This window comes from Apteryx mantelli, chromosome 7, assembly GCF_036417845.1.
Source record: "Apteryx mantelli isolate bAptMan1 chromosome 7, bAptMan1.hap1, whole genome shotgun sequence".
Lineage (NCBI taxonomy): Eukaryota > Metazoa > Chordata > Aves > Apterygiformes > Apterygidae > Apteryx > Apteryx mantelli.
In genome coordinates, this window is record NC_089984.1 from 18,318,417 (window position 1) to 18,330,760 (window position 12,344).

At 39.9% G+C, this 12,344-nt stretch overlaps 1 protein-coding gene across 4 annotated transcripts in view; it reads left to right on the forward strand.

The window, feature by feature from the left end:
- Positions 1-12,344, forward strand: part of KCNMA1 (potassium calcium-activated channel subfamily M alpha 1) — a 545,630-nt gene that overhangs the window by 322,145 nt on the left and 211,141 nt on the right. For all 4 annotated transcript variants that reach the window (XM_067299877.1, XM_067299878.1, XM_067299876.1 and 1 more), the window contains 2 exons: positions 2,265-2,358; positions 10,643-10,754. In XM_067299877.1, coding sequence (XP_067155978.1) covers positions 2,265-2,358; positions 10,643-10,754 — 206 coding nt within the window. The remainder of the gene's footprint in view (positions 1-2,264; positions 2,359-10,642; positions 10,755-12,344) is intronic.

Genomic DNA, 12,344 nt, shown 5'->3' on the forward strand with positions numbered 1-12,344 from the left:
TTTAGTGACATGGTCTGTCTTCCTAACACAATCTTAATTTAAAATAAAAAGGAAAGGACATTGTGTTTGTCTTCCAGATGGATAACTTGGGAATTGAAAAAGTGTGATGATCTCTAAAATGAAGGATGCTCGAGAGATGTAAATAGTGTTAAAGGTAGCACAGGTATTATGCTAGCAACAGTCCCCAAATGGGATTATGGTCCAGTGTGCTAAGTACTTTGCAAACAAGATGATGATGTATTATACTTTAGCTAATTTGTCAGCTCTTGTAGGTTTCTGTAAAGGACAATGGTGCAGAAGTACAGCTGTTAGCTGCAACCTTAGCTGACCGCATTTAACACTCATGACAAGCACCAAATCACTGTGGAAAGGAAGATAATGAACCTGTCTCTATCCTAGTTAAAAATCTGTGTCATTCCATTACCTTCAGTGGATTCCTGATGCTTTTGCAGAAACATGACCTGGAATAGGGGTCTCAGCCTCTGTGTTGGTGCAGTGTTGTTCATTCTGCTTCTGTTGTACTTCCTTTAATTTCTGTTGCTAGGGTGCATAGTGACTCAGTGTGTAGCCTGCCCTATTTTAACAGACTCCTTTGCTCTCAGTAATGCCATGCAGACAATGAGCTTGTTGGATTCTCAGATTACATTCACTTTTTTGTAGCTAAACCTGTATTTGTGAAGTATGAGATGCTATCATCAGTCCTATGTGTTAACATTTGGCTTCTCTCCCCTTCTGCCTGCTTTTGTAAATCAATTTTATTTGAAGTATAAGAGATATGTTTCATATATTTCATGTCTTTGCAAATAGCTTTTATTTTTAAAATATTTTAATATAATTTCCTATAGCACTGAAGCTTCTTAAAATACAAAGCTATTGTACATCAGGGAGAATTTTGCTGTATACATTCATGCATCTAAAGCCAAGAGAGGGCATGCTGTACCTAATTTGTTTGACCTGTAATGTATACAAGGAATGGAAAAATTGACTGCATGTGTAATGACCTGGTAGTTCAGGTAATTTCCTTTATGCCTTAAATTAGGTAACTGACATTCGTAACGCATAGAATCTTGCTTGTCGAGCAGTTTAGCATCATATTTGCAGAGCTACAGCTATACTAACTGGTATTATGTTCACATTCAGTGATTTATTTGACTTGGGAAGCCAAAGAATTTCTTATATCCTAAAAGAATCTTTTCCATGGTTCCAAATGATCAAATGATGAGCCTTCTAGTTATTCTTCCTCTTTATTACAGTTACGATGAATACTTGATCATTTGCAATATATGTATGGGTGTATATTTATGTATATATAGTGGGACATTATGTATATATAGTATATACACCTGCATATATTGGGACCTGCCCTTCACTTTGGTCTGTGACTTCAACATTGCTCTGTGGCTTCACCAACCTATTTTAGAAACCTCACAAATAAATCACTAACCGTATTCATGGAAGTTATCTCCTTACTTAGATGAAAGTATATTCATAAAGTACCAGTTTGTATAGAGTATGCTTTGAACCTGTCCCACTGTTAAGTAAAGCATAATATAATAAGCTAGAATTTGCACTGGCTGCCTGACACACACAAAGGTATTTAATTAACCTGCATGCAGAAATTAACCCTTAGAGTACTGCTTCAAATTCCTCAATTTATTTTATTGTTTAATTTTACCAGTGGGCTATGCTGCTTTTCTACTCAGCTCATAGTACTGTACATAAAGTGCGTAACTAGCCATACAAAAAGCGAGAAAAAGAGGGGGGAAAAAAAACCTTCTTGTAAACAAGGGATTCTACAAGATTAAGTACCCCAGGTTGCTAATGGGTAATGTATTCCTAAGCAACTATGTTTTCTTAAGGTTTTGCATTATGACATTTGTTTAAAATGTGTAAAGTTTCACTGTAGCTGTGTGCCTGTTAGGTTAGTTTCCAAAGTATCATAGGTATGTATCGAATAGAAAGAAGCCAGTTCTTTAAGGGTTAATGTGGGGTTAAGGAATCCTAAGGTATTCTCCTGCTTGTCTTTTCTTAAAGGTATCTGCATGTTAATTTTCAGATATTACCTGAACAGGTGAACATTGAGACTGTATGAATGACTAACTGAACGAATGAAATATTTCATTTGAAATGCCTGCTTGTATTTTGAAAGGGACTGGAAAACAGAAATATAATTCCTGAGTCAATATCTTAAATGTGTAAAAACCTGCCCAGAATAGAAATTCATATACTTACAGTTTACTCTGATTTCTTTTTCTTTCAAATAGTCCAATAGAATCCTGCCAGAATTTCTACAAAGATTTCACATTACAGATTGACATGGCTTTCAATGTGTTCTTCCTACTCTACTTCGGCTTGCGTGTAAGTAGTGTGTCTTTGATTGAGTGGGTAAGGGGGGAAATGTAGTTATTGGATAAGGAGACTCTTTGAAGACAGTCTGACTTTACAACTGCTGAATAAAATTAAGCCAATATCTGAAATGCATGAGCAAAGCTTTTGATTGGGAACACTTAAGTAATAATGATAAAGGTATAAGATTACTACAGAGATTGATAGGTTATAAAGTTAAGTTGTCCATTTCAATATGTTTCAGCTTGGTAGAAAGTAAAAGCTATTATAATCCAGTGCTGGTCAGTTAAGTGGAATCAAATTTCAGTATCGTCAATGGAGTGATGTCTACCTCAGCAAGACTACTGAATGCTTAAACTACTCTTGTAGTAGTTGAAGGTTGAGGTAACAGCTGATAGAGCTGCTATATTTTTATGCATATCCACTTTCCCAGACTGCAAATGAGTACTTTGCAGAAGCTGTAAATACCCAATCAATAATTTTATGTTAAAAAGTATATCCTTAGAATATACTTACCACTTTAACTTCTCACTTTCTGAAAATCCAATAACACTGTTTAAGTGTCCAAAATTCATGATGTCTGAAATTGGATAGGTATTTTTAAAGGTTTGGGCCAGTAATGCCTACAAGCTTACAATGCCAAGCTGTTACTTTTAATAATATCAGGATATATTGAGGTATGCTTTGAAAATTAACTTTGCTTGTGGCTAACTGGAAAATCAGGAACAAAGAAAGGTTTCAAATGTAGCAGAACTATAAGTAAAACCTCTTGTGACTGGAAAGCCTGCTGCCTGGGCCTTGAAATCTCACACAAGTACTGTCTGGTGATCTTTGTCCATTTTGCTCCTGAATCATGGGAGCTTCTATGTCACAGTGACAGTTTGGTTCCTCCTCTCTCACTTCTGGCCAGCCTAACAAACTTTATCTGGTAATCCAATTAGGAATTTTGTTGCAAGTAAAAGACCTAGTTTATTTCATTACCCCATCCAGTAGATGCATTGGCTAGCTATCCTCTAGCTAAATAGTTTAATTCCCTCAATATTTGCACTACTATGTATGCATCCTGTGCTATATGTTGAAAACATATAGTGGAATTGTCTCTAAGTATTAAGGTTTTTTTTAGTTTTTATAGATGACCACCAGACCTCCAATATAGCTTGACTTTTCGACACAGCAGGTTCAGCTCATGATACTTGTGAACTTCCAAGAACCCTAAACCCAGAAGTGTCCAAATGCTTTGTGTTTGTGATAAGGTTGCATGTTCTTGCCCAGAGAATTAAAATTAGGTATTTGCCACTCTTATGTTCTTACCACAGTAATTTGGGCTATTGTACATTATCAAGAAGCAGAGCACTTGATTAGTGAATAGGAGAGGGTGTTCTGAGAGACAATGCTGATACTCTTGTATCTATGCTGTATGCTTTCTTGGAGGGGAGAGAGAGTACTGTAGTGTCGCTCCATGCTAGTCCTGTGGACTGAATGCACATTAGCAGTTGGAGTATGTTAGATGACTTTTTTCAGTTCTACTTTCAACCAAAACAAATCTTCGTGCTCTCCAATACTGCATTGTGATGCAAACACAAGTAAGCAAGGACGATAAGATTTACTTCAAGAGTGCACTCCTGATCCAAATTAAAATACTATTATAAGTGCAACTTCAATTCTCCAAGCAGTCCTACTGACTTAACAGGACTAAACTTAGGGCTTTAAACTAGGAATGAAGGGGAAGGGAGAGAGTTATCAGCAGCTATGTGAGGGAGTAATGGAAAGGGTTGATAGGCAAAGGCCCTGGGGTGATGTGAACAGTGGAGCACATGATCAACAAAAAAAGGCTTAAGTGGGGGCACCTCAAGCATTTGCATGTAAGCAAGGAAGTGCCTGTAGGACAGCATTATGAGGAAACTTCTCACACTCTTTCTGGGAAATCAGCATGCTTGGACACCTTTCTGAAGTGCCTGTACACTAATGCATGCAGCATGGGGAATATACAGGAGTAATTAGAGATCTGTGTACAGTTGCAGGGCTATGATCACGTTGGGATCCTGGAGACAGGGTGGGATAGCTCACATTACTGGAATGCTGCCAGGGATGGATACAGGCTTTTTAGGAAGGACAGGCTGGGAAGGCAAGGAGGAGGAGTTGCCCTTTATGTGAGAGAGCAGCTGGAATGTATGGAGCTCTGCCTAGGGGTGGATGATGGGCTGACTGAGAGCTTATGGGTAAGGATTAAGGGGCAGACTAACATGGGTGACACTGTTGTGGGTGTTCACTACAGGCCACCTGATCAGGAAGAAGTAGTAGATGAGGCTTTCTACAAACAGCTAGAAATAGCCTCACATTTGCAGGCCCTGATCCTCATGGGGGACTTTAGCACCCTGATATCTGCTGGAGGAACAATACAGCAGGGCCCAAGCAGGTCCAGAGGGTTGCTGGAGAGCATCGATGACAACTTTCTGATACAGGTGATAGAGGAGCCACAAGGAGAGGTGCTCTGCTGGACCTCATGCTTATGAACAAGGAAGGGCTGGCCGGGGATGTGTGATGTGCCACTAAAGGGGTGTCTGGGATTCTTTTGGATTCTGGGGTTAGTTGCACTGAACTCGAGAGAGCATCATATGTGAAGTGTGAGAGATAAGAGGTTATAACAAAGCTAAAAGTATAGCAAAGCTAGAAATGTAACAGAACTGAAAACATATATACATATCAGAGCTCCACAATTAAATCATGGGTGCACAGTACAATGACCACTCTCGCCCCTTATGGGCCACCCCTCCAGTATAGTTTTCCCCGGATTCTCAAGCAATGGTGGTGTGGTACAGTGACTGCTCTTGCCCTTTATGGGCCACCCTTCTGGTCTAATTTTCCCTGGATTCTCCTCACCACACTGTTGACATCAGGGGCATCCCTGCTGACGGGTGGGTCCTTGAGTCCGCAGGCCAGCTGACCGTGGGTCCGAGTCCACACAAGGGTATATGGCTTACTCTCTTTTATACCCAGTCAGAACAATGCCAGCCCACAGTTATACAAAAGCTGTATGGCTCTGTTCAATAACAGCCTGCACATCAGCAGCAACCTCCTGCTCAGCCCACAGCACTGCTCTGTTAGTAACAATGCTCCCATTAACAGGTTGTTCTGTGGGGAATGGTTTCACAGCCCTGAGATGTCTATGGTGTGGGTCTGCAGCATCACTTCTGCTTTGTCTAGAGTTGTCAATCATGGGGTCATTAGAGGGTGTGCCCCCAGGCTACAGCAACCCCAGTGTTTTGGCCCCAGCAATGGTGCACCTAGGGTTTGTTAACTCTTGGGGAGCACCCCAGAGCAAACCCTTCTTCTATGGGTTGCACCATCTGGAGTCCCATGCTTGCCTGTGTGGTGCCTGTCAGGATGTGAAGGTTAGGGGCAGCCTTGGTTGCAGTGACCATGAGAAGGTGGAGTTCAGGATCCTGAGAGAGGGAGCAGGGCAAAAAGCAGGATCACAACCCTGATCTTCAGGAGAGCAAACTTTGGTGTCTTAAGGGATCTACTTGGAAGAATCCTATGGGATAGGGCCCTAAAGGGAAGAGGGGTCCAAGAAAACTGGCTGATATTCAAGGATCGCCTCCTTCAGGCTCAGGAACGGTCCATCCCAATGAGCAGGAAGTTGAGCAAAGGTGGCAGGAGGCCTGCATGGATGAACAAGGATCTCCTGGCAAAACTCAAGCATAAAAGGGAAGTATACAGAAGGTGGAAGCATGGACAGCTAATCTGGGAGGAATATAGGGGCATTGTCCAAGCATGCAGGGATGGTGCTAGGAAAGCCAAAGCTTTCTGGAGTTTAATCTGGCAAGAGATGTCAATGACAAGAAGAAGAGCTTCTAGAAGTAAATCAATAGCAAAATGAGGACCAGGGGAATGTGGGCCCACTGCTGGAAAGGGCCCTGCTGACAGAGGACATGGAAAAGGCCAAGGTACTGAATACCTTCTTTGCCTCAGTCCTTACTAGTAAGACTGGCCTTCAGAAATCCCAGGGCTCTGAGAGTAGGGGGAAAGTCAGGAGAAAGGAAGACTTTCCCTTGGTGGAGGAGGATCATGTTAGGGAATACTTAAGCAAACTGGACATACACAAGTCCATGGGCCTTGATGGGATGCACCCATGAATGCTGAGAAAACTGGCTGATGTCATTGCAAAGCCACTCTCAATCATCTTTGAATCATCTCAATTATTTTGGAAATGTCATGGCAATCAGGAGAGGTGTCTGAAGACTGGAAAAAAGCAAATGTCACTCCAGCCTTCATAAAAGTGAGGAGGACAACCCAAGGGATTATAGGCCAATCAGCCTCAACTCAATGACTGGGAAGGTGATGGAGCAACTAATCCTGGATACCATTTCCAGTCACATGAAGATGATGATTGGGAGTAGTCAGCATGGATTCACAAAGGGAAACTCATGCTTAACCAACCTGATAGCCTTCTGTGATGAAATGACTGGCTTGGAAGATGAGGGGAGAGCAGTGGCTGTTGTCTACCTTGACTTAGTAAGGCTTTTGACGCTGTCTCCCGTAGCATCTTCATAGGCAAGCTGATGAAGTACGGGCTAGATGAGTAGACAGTGAGGTGGACAGTGAGGTTTACCCTCAGCAAGTTTACTGATAATACAAACCTGGGAGGAGTGGCTGATGCACCAGAGGGTTGTGCTGCTGTTCAAAGGGGCCTTGACAGGCTGGAGAAATGAGCAGACAGGACCTCATGAAGTTCAATGAAGGGAAGTGCAGAGTCCTGCACCTGGGGAGGAATAACCCCGTGCACCACTACCTGTTGGAGTCTAACCTGCTGGAAAGTGGCATTGCAGAGAAAGACCTGGGAGTTCTGGTGGACAGTAGGTTGGACATGAGCCAGCAATGTGCCCTTCTGGCAAAGGCAGCCAATGGCATCCTGGGCTGCATTAGGAAGACTGTTGCAAGCAGGTCAAGGGATGTGATCCTTCCCCTCTGCTCAGCACTGATAAGGTCACATCTGGAGTATTGTGTCCAGATCTGGGCTCCCCAGTAAAAGAGAGGCATGGAGCTACTGGAGCAAGTCCAGCGGAGGGCTACTAAGATGATTGAGGGACTGGAGCATGTGTCATGTGAGGAAAGGTTGAGAGCTGGGATTGTTTAGCCTAGAGAAGAGAAGGCTCAGGGGATCTTATTAATGTGTATAAATATCTGAAGGGAGGGTGTAAAGAAGACTGACGTAGACTCTTCTCGGTGGTGCCCAGTGACAGAACAAGAGGCAGTGGGCACAAACTGAAACACAGGAAGTTCCATCTGAATAAAAGAAAAAACTTTTTTACTGCGAGTGTGACAGAGCACTGGAACAGATTGCCTAGAGAGGTTGTGGAGTCTGCCTTGGAGATAAAACCTGACAGGACATCGTCCTGGGCAATCTGTTCCAGCTGACCCTGCTTGAACAGGGTGGTTGGACCAGATGATCTCCAGAGGTCCCTTCCAAACTCAACCATTCTGTGATTGTGTGTGAGGAGCTCCTGAAGAAAAAGTGGTATGTTACTTGTGTGGGTGCAAGAATTGGGTCAATAGTGAATTTGCTAGTTAGTTACATAAAAAGCATCTCATACCTTTAGCTATTTCAGTTTATTCTGATAGATAGCTCCTGTGAGGACTCACTGTCACGTGAAGGGAGGGAAGGAAGGCTCTTCCTTATCTTTGTAATTTACGTTTGCCTGCCAGAACCCCTTGTTTGAGGACTTTCCCTGAGTCAGTTTTGCAAAGTAAAAAGAATAAGAATTTATTGCAGCCACAGATACAACAGGTTTGGAATTGCCGTTGATAAATGCACTTGCTGCTACAAATTTTCTTTCTATGAGCTCAAACTAACAATTAAGAGCTTTCAATAGTAATATATATCCCCAGGTAACGTCCAACGTTTGTCGGAGGCGCAAGTCTTACCAAAGAGGCGTCCCTGTTTGGGAGAGGAAAGAAGGAGGCTCGCTCGTCAGCAATCTCCAGTGAACAGTTCAGGGGTTCAGTTTTCTTTCCTTCCAGAAACTTTAGCGAGCTCTCCTCTCTTTTATAGCTGCTGAAGGTGGGATGTGGAAATGTGGCAGTCATACTTCATTGGCTAGATTGCCATTTGCGTGGTTGTTGTGGAGTATGCCCCCCTTATTTACATATCATTATGCAGCAAAGGGCATGTTTTTTAATATGGTAATCAGGGATATTGAGGCTAGGGGTACTATTGGTCAACACTTAGACCGTGAGCAGCAATTATTTTTTGGTATGCAACCCTTTGGGTCAGGGGTGGACCGCGATACCGCCATATCACTCCCTCCTCCGCCTTGCAGCTGTAACAAGCTGTCTGGCCTTCACCTTCTAGCTTGTTACTCATGTTGCAAAAAGGTGGTGTGTTTTGTCTGCCACATATGGTTTCTCCTTTGTGCCCCCTTATCTTTCCTCCCGAATTCTCTCCTGATTCCACACTCACTGGTAAATTAAGGTATTTGAAGAAATATTTCAAATTTTATCATCCTCCATCTGTTCTCTCTGAAATGATGAGATGCAATCCAAAATTATACCAGTATTACTGTATCTTCAGTTTTGGAAATATTTGTGTTGAAACGCATACGTATTCGTTTTAAAATCTTTGGCTAGTATCCAACTGTGTGGCAACTCAAAGTGAAGCCTTCAAACGGCTGATGAAGACTAAGTTCAAACTGCATGCATTAGCAGACAATCAAGCAATAAGACCTGACAGAGATATGGCAAATAATACTAGTGCTTCTAAGATGGCATGTTAAGCTTCAGGCATGGTAAGGTTTCCTTCTGTAATGGAATGTGCTTTTATTAGTTACTAATTATCTAATTATTTAAATGCATAATTTTTCAAATACTTGTATAGAAAAGTATGAGTGGCCTTTAGAGTCAACAGACTTTGTTTTCATTGTTCAATAACACTTACACTTTGACCTTTTGAAAGGCTAAAGGTTGTGCCCTATAGAAAGATAAAACACTGATTAGAAAAGGCTATTTTCTAATCATGTATTGCAGGTTATGAAAATTCTGATCTGTGATCTGGAAAAGCTTTTGGCTCCAAATACCCTATTTCTGAATTCAACAGCTTGAAATTTTAAATTTCTGCTGAAACTGGATATTTTTTGTTCAGTTTTCATGCTGGAGCTTTGACATTGAGTAACACAGAATAATAAAATGCCAAATTATTTAAATTTTAGTCCCCTAGCAGGCAAGTGCAGTTCATATTGTGAACATAAAGTCTATTTTTGTTTTAACTATGATTTCAACATTCTTGACATCACTAGAGGTCCCTTTCCAACAGTTGGTATGCACCATGCACATTTTATGTTAAACAAGGTTTTGAATTAATCCTAGAAGCTAGAAAATTAAGGCAATTAAATAGTTAGAGAATATCCCTATCTACTATGTATGAAAGGCATTGGATATCATCTATAATTCAAGAAATACAAATATGATTCTTAAATATGTTAGTCCAAGTTTTGGGTCTTACCTGAGAAAAATGGCTCCAGTAAATATCTTTGTGATGCACTAAACTGTATTTCTGTACATTTATATTTCAAATTTACATAAAGTATATTTTCTAATTATTTCTTGAACACAAATAGTTGTCTGACCCTCTTTAGGCATTCTCTTGTCTTACCAATGCACAAACATTAGTGGACAGTCAAGCAATAATATCTTAGGCATTTAAGTTAGACAGTTTCCATAGGCTAACTTCATAGTCAGCAGAGAGAAATGACCTCTTCCACCATACGATCCAGAGCACTGAAGTGATGCTCTAGCTCTGAATTATGCCTTGTAGGAGTCAGCCTCGTGATTAATGCTGGGTAAGGTGAAAATTCCTTGGGATTTTTTGTAAACTATCAGGTATTTAGAAACCTCTGAATAGCAAATACATGGCGTGACTCCTACCAAAATGTTTGGTGTGCTAGAGCGAAGGTAATCTATTTTGAAATATTTTATACTTCCCTGCACTTTTTTTAATATTACTGATAAATTGTCAATAAATGTGGAGAAAACAGTTCTTTCCACAAATCCTGCAACTCATCAATAAATGCTTTGTCGCTTTAGTTAGACCTCTTGTTTTAATATCAGTCTGATTATAAAGTAATGCAAAATACAGACTTATTTCTAGTGAGACCCATTGTTTTGTCTGGGCTGATCTAAGAGTATCAGTTACTTTTCCACTAACTTTGGAGTTTAATCTTCAGATGGAAAACATTGCATCCCCTTGCAACCAACGTGTGTATAATCTGTTTCTTCCCTCCCTCCCCCTCTTTTTTTCCAGTTCATAGCAGCCAATGACAAGCTGTGGTTTTGGCTTGAAGTTAACTCAGTAGTAGATTTCTTCACAGTTCCTCCAGTGTTTGTGTCAGTATATTTAAACAGAAGTTGGCTTGGTGAGTAAAATAGCTTTTCCTTTTAACAGCTATTATCAAAATACTTAAACTTGGCACATTTTGATACAGCATTTCTTCATCTTGTGGCATCAGTAAGCAGAAGAATGTTACCAAGTTTGTTTTATGCAGTCAATGGGCTATTTCAGCAGACAGGTGGATTATGTCAGACAAAGCACTTGCTAAATCCATTTTGTTGTTCACTCATGAATATAATTCACCTACTGAAATTTGTGGTGAGCTCCAGTTTGGAAGTATTGTATAACATGAGGGTGTTTTTATAAAACAGTATATTTGGTGTAATTGTCCCAGCTTGCAGCCTCAGAAGACAATCCAGAGCATTCATTCATTGAACTATATTGCCATGAATCATTGTCAATGATGAAATCAACAAAATTTCTTCATATTTTGAACTAATGTAGCTAAGTTTTAAATCCACTGTAACAGTGGATTTAGAAGATTTGCTTAGGCATTACTAGGCTTAACCTTGCATAGGAAAGATTGCTGGGAAGACAGTAGAAAATAATATGCTACAAATAAAAAGGAATACAAAATGAAGCAGAGAAGACAAAAAAAATTGAAAAAAGAACACCTTCAATGTGATATTTTAAGTTTCTTGTACAAATTGCATATGTCTGTCTACTTAGATAAAATTAAGGCCAAATTTTGGAGTTTTTATTTGATAAAGAGACCCTAAAAATTACATGCTTTGCAAATGCATTGTCTTTAGCCAACATATGTGACCACACCATTTGACAACCATTTAAGGTTGCATTTCTCCAGAAATACAGCCACTAACTGTTCCTGAAAACTAAAGACAGTGGTCAAGTTAAATGTTTTACGTGGAAGGAGATTAAAACAGAGGATCATTTATAGAGATATATTTTTAACTTTATACAGAAATGGGAGGATGTTAAAATTATGAATGATTTAGTATTGTATGAAAAGAGATTAATGTATATATAACCATATTAACCTTTATAGGCTGAAGAAGAAAGCAGTAAAACAGACCAAAAAAGATCACTACAGATCCTTACATGATTAGTTTCTCCACTGTGTTTGTAAAACTAAGTAAAGCTTTTTGAAGGAGAATATGTCATACAGTTACATATTAATGATAGGAAATCAATTTGAGAAGAAGTATATAAATAACAAAAAAGCTCATACTTAGAAGAAAATGCTCATTTCACTAGCTACATCTCAATCCCATATTCTTTGCATTAGGTAGATTAGAGGGATGTATTTTTACCCTTGAATCTGACATATCAAAGAATTTCCCAGAACTTTTAGGTTGAAATGACTGGAAATGAAGGTGAAGCAAAAACTAGAATCAAAGGATCCATAGAAAAGGAGTATGAAATGAGAAAATAGCAAAAAGGAAATAAGGCAAAGGGGTAATTTGAGCTGAATACCATTTTTGACAGTGACTGCATCATTGACTGACTCACGGTGACACAGCAATCTAAATAACAGTATCAACAAGAATAATTAGAGAGTTTGCACATTTAGCAGTTTCTGCTGGATAGTTGTTACATGATTTATGTCATTTTGTGGGCAGAGTTAAACATTGTACATACATTTATTTATAGAGTT